This window comes from Chaetura pelagica, unplaced genomic scaffold (genome assembly GCF_000747805.2).
Source record: "Chaetura pelagica isolate M959 unplaced genomic scaffold, ChaPel_1.0 scaffold516, whole genome shotgun sequence".
NCBI lineage: Eukaryota > Metazoa > Chordata > Aves > Apodiformes > Apodidae > Chaetura > Chaetura pelagica.
The window spans coordinates 395114-401692 of NW_009953654.1; the positions used below are offsets into that span (position 1 = coordinate 395114).

Sequence of the window (6579 nt, forward strand, 5' to 3'; positions counted from 1 at the left end):
GCAGGAAGACTGAGGCAGATTTTTGCAAGTAAGATTTGATGAGATCTTACACAATAGTGCTTTGCTCAAATCCAGATGCCTGATAATGGGTAACCCCCCTACACCCCTAAGGGTGTAGGTCATACTGAACTTGTGCTTTTACTGGAATAACATTATCTAAAATGTGTGTTTCGAATTTGGTGATATAAATCTGAAATAATAGAATGTTTTTGGTTAGAAGGGACCTTAAACATAATCTAGTTTCAATCTGAGCTGCTGAGCAATGAAATTTTCAGGGGCCTGAAGTGGCCACATGCCCACACTGCTGGGCTGTATGGGGGCTGATGGTCTGTGGGCTGGATACAGGAGGGGAACAGCCCTTCTTTGTGTTTCCTGAGGGTCCTGACTGCCCACCATGGGCCTGGGGAGCCAGGGGTGGGGGAGCAGGGCAGGAGAGGTGGGCCCGGCTCTGGCAGCCTGCGTGGGCTGGGAGTGCTGGGGTGCAGCTGGGGAGGAGCTGGGCATCGAGCTCCCCTGGGAGCAGGGGCAGTGCTGCACTGCCCTAAAGCCCAGAGAATTGGTGTTTCTGCTTTTCCAATTAAAGAGGAAACAGAGCAACTTCCCCTCCCTGGCCGCCAGCTCTGCTGCCTTGCTCTGCCTGACCTGGCAGGCCTTGAAGCCTCTGCTGAGCTCCCCCAGGAACGCAGCTCCAGGGCAAGACAGCTGGGGCAGCAGAGGGGCCTGGCTCCCCTCCACGTTGTCAGGATGGGGTCCTGCTCCAGCCAACGCTGGCTGCAATGCGAAGGCATCCAGGGGGACCCAAAGCACCCAGGACACCCAAACCTGGGCCCATATTTCCCCCCCCAGCCCTCCCCATGTGCCAGCATCTCATGCAGTTGGCAGCAGCTGGTTGCTGAGCATCCCCCGCCAGCAGCCAGCCCAGCACGGGCTGCAGCCCCTGCTCACCAGCAGGCTGTTCTCCTGGGCCAGGCTGGAGCAGCGGTGCTGCAGGTCCTCCAGCGCACGCAGGAGCTTCGTGTTCTGGCTCACCAGGAAGCTGTAGTCAGCCCCGCTCTGCAAAACAGCACAGGAGAGGCAGGGCAGGGCTTCACCTGCCCAGGGCAGGGGGCTGCCTGTCCTCTGGGGGGTGAGTGGCCTTCAGGGCTGAGACACATCTCCTGTGGGTGACAGCTACTGTCTCATAGGATCACAGGCTGGTTTGGGGTGCAAGGACATTTAAAGGCCATCTAGTCCAACCCCCTGCAAGCGAGCAGGGACATCCTCAACTAGATCAGGTTGTTCACAGCCCCATCCAACCTGGCCTGGAATGTTTCCAGGGATGGGGCATCTACCACCTCCCCAGGCAACCTGGGCCAGGGTCTCACCACCCTCAGGGTAAAACATTTCTTCCCAATATCTAGTCTAAATCTCCCCTCTTTCAGTTTAAAACCATCACCCCCTCATCCTGTCCTACAGGCCCTGCTGAGAAGTCTGTCCCCATCTTTCTTACAGGCTCCCTCAAAGTATTGAAAGGCCACAATAAGGTCTCCCTGGAGCCTTCTCTTCTCCAGGCTGAACAGCTCTGACTCCCTCAGCCTTTCCTCATAGGAAAGTTGCTCCAGCTCTCTGATCATTTTTGTGGCTCCTCCATAACTTCAAGGATGCTTTCCACTTGCCCAGACCCTGATGTCACCCCCTGGCCACTTGCATTTTGCCGTGCCGCCATCTCAACCAGCTCAAGGCCCAGCAAAAGCCAGGTGGGCAGTGCACCAGCCGTGCACCCCAGACACGTGGGCTGCTCCCCACAGCTCAGGGACACGGTGACAGGCCTCCAGCAACCCATGGCTTTCAGAGGTGACAAGAGCTCCTCACCCATCTCCCTGGTTTGGCCCACCCAGGAGCCAGGCCCGGGGCTCCAGAGGAAAGTGACATGCTGCATTTCTTTACAAAACGCCACCTTAATTTTGTCACATCAAAAGCAGCAGCAGTGACGCTGTATATATAGCTTTGTGGTTCCTGCTTCCTGCCTCGAGCAGCTCCCCCACAGACTTGCTGCCAAAGCAGGCCCCCAGAAAGTATTTCTGTGCACTAGCAGAGCTCAGAGCCAATCTATCAACACTGTATTTTGGCTTCTCAATCACAGCCATTGCAGAAAAAGAGGGCAGGAGACCAGAGGCCACAGAGTCCAGCCCATCAGGCTGCCCTGCCTGTGCCACTGCTGTCCCAACCTTGATGGAGTGGAGAGGGAAAACACGACCGAAAGGGATAGAAAACCAAAATAAACACCCTCAAAAGAGAACACCCAGCACTCTCTACTGGCCTCCTGCAGTGTCCCCAGGTCCCACCAGCCCTCTGAGCCACCAGGAGGGAACGGTAGGTGCCATGAGTTGACAGACCTTGGGTGGCCACCCTGCAGAAATCTCAGGGTCTGAGAAAGCGGGAGTGAAATGCCCCAGGGGGAGAGACTGCACCACCTTCCACTTAAGGGAAAGTAAAAATATATTAATTTCCTTTCCCCCCCCCCAGGCACAAAGGTGCAGTTACTGCCACAGTCCCTGGGGACGTGGCACCACAGCAGTCCCCAGGCACTTGGGTACCCTCTCTGACTTGGGGCTGCTCTCGAGAGTGGCCAGGGCAGGAACCAAGGAGCTCCCCTGGGAGCCAAGAACTCTACCCAGTGGAACACTCTGGGCCCAGAGACCCAGTACCAGATTCTGTGGCATCAGTCCCATTCCTAAAAAATCCTGCTGCTTTCCAGGGACAGTGAGGTGCCCCTGAGAATATCTCCCTATTGATGGCTCCAAGAAAGCACGTCCCTGGGCTGGGCACCCCTGCAGGGGATGCTCTGGGTGCTGATGGGGGGATAGAGCAGGGTGGGTGCATGGTGGGGTTTCTGACCAGCATCTCCCATGCCATGCACAGCAGTGCCTTGGGCTGGCTCACTGCTGCCATCCCCAGAGCCAAGCAGGCAGCTCCTGAGATGAAGTCAAAATGCATTATTTCCATCTTCTTGCCACTGCTGGGTAGCCTAGAGCTTCTTGTCTGTGCTTGCTCAGACTGAGACAGGCCAAGCAAACAACCAGTGAGCTCTGCTCTTGGGACAGGAGCTGAAGAGCTTTTGCAGAGGAGCTGATGTGCTCCTGTCTGTCCCTGTCAGGCAGCTACAACTTCAGACATCATCTACACCAGGTTTCTGTAGGGGACAATTAGCACTTCCAGCATGATAGAGGGTTCTTTTGGGAACTTAAATTAAAAATTCTGTATCTTAAACCCCTTTTTCTGTAGTTATAATCTTCATTGGGGCAGGGTGAAGAGACTGACAACCACTCACCCTCATCCTGTCAGCTGTCCCCATTTCAGCCCAGGTTTCTTTCCACAGCTGCAGAGCCCACAATGTGGCAAAGGTGTCCTAGACACCACAAAGACCTTTCCCAATCCCTGGGTGTTGCAGGACCCCCAGGTGAGGTGCCATGGAGCAGAAGAGTGTGTTCCTGGCTGGGGCCAGACATGTGGCCAAGCCTCCCCGCTACCAGCAGTCCCACTGCAGCCACAGTTCCTTGGGGCTTTGTGCAGAGAGGCACAAGGGGCATCTGCCATAAGAATACGTGGGGGCAGGAAACCCTTGCTATGCCAGGATGTTTGTCCTGGGCAGGGACCTCACTGCCCAGGAACGCTTTGTCAAACCTTCTTCCCGGCACTGAGCTGGCACTAGCTGCAGTGGCTGAACCTTCCTCCAAGAACACCTAGATCCTGGAACCAAAGGACTGTCTAGACATCTTGCCATGCTCATTAAACATTCATTTCCTATAATGAAATAGCTTTTAATTTATTAACTGCTGGACTGTTCCTCAAGGTCCCTGTGGTGCAGGCCATGCTCACAGCCTAATGGATGGTGTTTTCTGAAGGGAGGTGGAGGAAATTGTTAGGGAGAAGCGGCACAGAAGCTACCTCTGAAGCAACTCAACTTGATAACGACACGCAGAAGTGCCAGCTGGAGCCAAAATCCAGAAGCATCCCTTGGTCAGAGGGGTTGCAGTGAGCTGGAATGGGCAGGAGCCAAGGCAGAGCTGACACCATGGGTAGCAGGGAGGGTCTCTGGGCAGCCATGTTCTCCAGGTCAGGAGCATCCTTGACCACTAAAATTGAACCCAAGTGACATGTTCTCTGGCCATGAGGGAAATTTTCTAAACTCAGCACAAGGCAAGAGAGGAGCAGCAGGGATGCAGAGGGAAGAGAGCAGCAGGCACATGGCTTTGAAGTCTCGTTACAGGGAAAACATCTGTTTCGGCAGGTAGAGCCCAAAATACAGTTTATTTAGGATGCCTCAAGAACAAGCAAAAAAAAGAAAGGCCTCAGCATGGCAGCTGCCAGAGAGCTGCTTCTTCCTCACCTGAAAACTTCAAAAAGCATCAGAGAGCTGCCATAGCTTTTGCAGGGAACGGTGCCCAGCCAGGCTGCTAAATGGGTCATGCAGTCATCCCCCTGGAGCACCCAGCATCCAGCACAGCCTTTCAAGTCCTGCAGAAAACTTGCAGGAAGCCATTTGGGGGACAGTAAATGGGAGCCCGGCAGGGCCGGGCGCTGCCTGCGGGCTCTGCAGTGCGGCTGGGGCTGCCGGTGCCTCATGGCACAGCCTGGCTCCCCCGCCCCGGCCCTGGGGAATCTGCCAAAGTCTCAGCCCAGCCTTGTTTTAAAAACCCTGCAGAGAACCAGATGGGGAAGAGGAATTTACGAGGTGGCCCCAGGAGCGGGAAGTCTCAGGTGGCTTTCGGAAACAGGCGGTGTGACGGCTGATTGTAAAACATGCACAATTTCTAGATGTCCCCGCAGTGACCTCCCCATATCCAGCAGATACGGGTTGAGCTGCTGGGTTCGCTTTGCAAAAGCTGTTTCTGAAAACCAACCCCTCCTTTGCAGACCTATTTCCTAGGAGAAATTCTACCAGCTCTCTTGCTATCTTGAATAAACTAAACCCATCACTTCTCCTTCATTTGAAACCATTGTCTTCAAGTCTCCACCATGTCAAAGCCCTTTAACTGTTCATTCCAGCTGACTTTGGTAATTAGCGTCCTTAACTCCTCCACCCTCACCACTTGGAAATTAAACCTGTCACTGCCAATCCATTTTCTCCTCTTCCAGCCAGTTTAAGGGGAATCAGCTCCCTCCCAGAACAAAGCTCTTTCCCACAGGCTGCTCCTCTGCAGTGCCCTCCCTGCATGGCCAAAGCAACATAAAAACAGCAGCACCTCCAGTTCAGTCAGCGATAAAGAGCAAAACCCATCCGCTCAGACAGCAGAGCAAGTGCATGGCCAGCATCATCCCAGTACAGCTGAAGGGGATATTGCTGTTAAAAGGCATGGGAGGACTGAGAGACATGCCTGGGATGCAGTTCTGGTGGTTCTGCCACCCCTCTGACAGGCGGGCTGTGCCCCACAGCACTGGTTCTGCTTCCTTCATTTTGCACCAGGTTCCTGGTTTCAGACACATGCTCCTCACCCTGCGTGTCCATGAGTTAGCATTTTCTCCCACTGCCTGTCCCGTTTCCAGCCTACTCCTTGCCCTCATTTATGCCATTTCCTCATTTATCTGATTATTATCACCCCATGTAACAAATTCAGGGAAGAAAAAGCCCATCCGAGGCTATTAGCTTCAAAGATACTGCCTCCAGCATGGGAGCCACAAATGGCAAGATATTGTTCAAGGAAACAGTCAAAGGGTATTTGCTCTTTCTTACAGTTCCCCAGGCATCCTCTCCTGCACACCCTCTGACCACTCCCAACCTTTCACATGCTCTTAACAGTGTGTTTAAAATGAGATATGCAGCTAAAATTGGAGTCTCACAAATTTGGGTCCTATCTATCTTTAAAGCCTCTTATGAAAGCACCATCATCAGTCCCAGGAAAACAAACCCAGCTACTCCAGGAGGAGAAAAATCACTTCAGTAGCCTTGGTGGCTCTGGCTCCTGTGTGAGCTCAGCTTCTCCAGTCTTCACAACAGGAAAGAAGTCAATGTTTCTACAAAACTGAGGACAGGAGGAATGCGAGTGGAAAATAAGCGCTCAGGGCTGAGCGTCAGCGCTCTGAAATCCAAGGCTGCAGCTCAACTCCTCACCTTTAACAGCAAACCCAAAATACCAGAGGTTTTGCAAACAGATGAGAGAAAATTACACCAAAATACCACTTGGCTGCTGGAAAGGCAGCACCAAACAGCTCCTGACACATGGCAACCTCCAGTTTAACACTGATGCACAAGCTTCTCCCTTGGTTCTTATCAGCTTCCAGAAAGCTTTGGCCTAGACCTGCCCTGGTAAAGCAGGACTGTGCTCAATCCCCACCACAGTCAGGGAATTCTCATGACATCTCTGCTTGATTGCACATCTTGGCAATGTATGAAACCCAGGCTCTATCCATCAGACCCAGTCTGGTTGTAAAATTCCACTGCCCAATCAGAACCCAAGACCTTTTCCCCATTGCAGATTTCTCTGGGTGCTGCTTAGCAAGTCATTGAATCTGCAGAGAAGTAGGGTCAACCAACAGTATTTCCACTAAAAAAAAAAAAAAAAAAAAAAAAAAAAAAAAAAAAAAGGGGGAGAAAAAGGG

At 52.9% G+C, this 6579-nt stretch overlaps 1 protein-coding gene across 1 annotated transcript in view; it reads right to left on the minus strand.

Moving 5' to 3' along the window:
- LOC104391007 (peripheral-type benzodiazepine receptor-associated protein 1-like) overlaps positions 1 to 6579 on the minus strand; it is a 28415-nt gene that overhangs the window by 8456 nt on the left and 13380 nt on the right. The window contains exon 2 of the mRNA XM_010000218.1: positions 946 to 1053. Coding sequence (XP_009998520.1) covers positions 946 to 1053 — 108 coding nt within the window. The remainder of the gene's footprint in view (positions 1 to 945; positions 1054 to 6579) is intronic.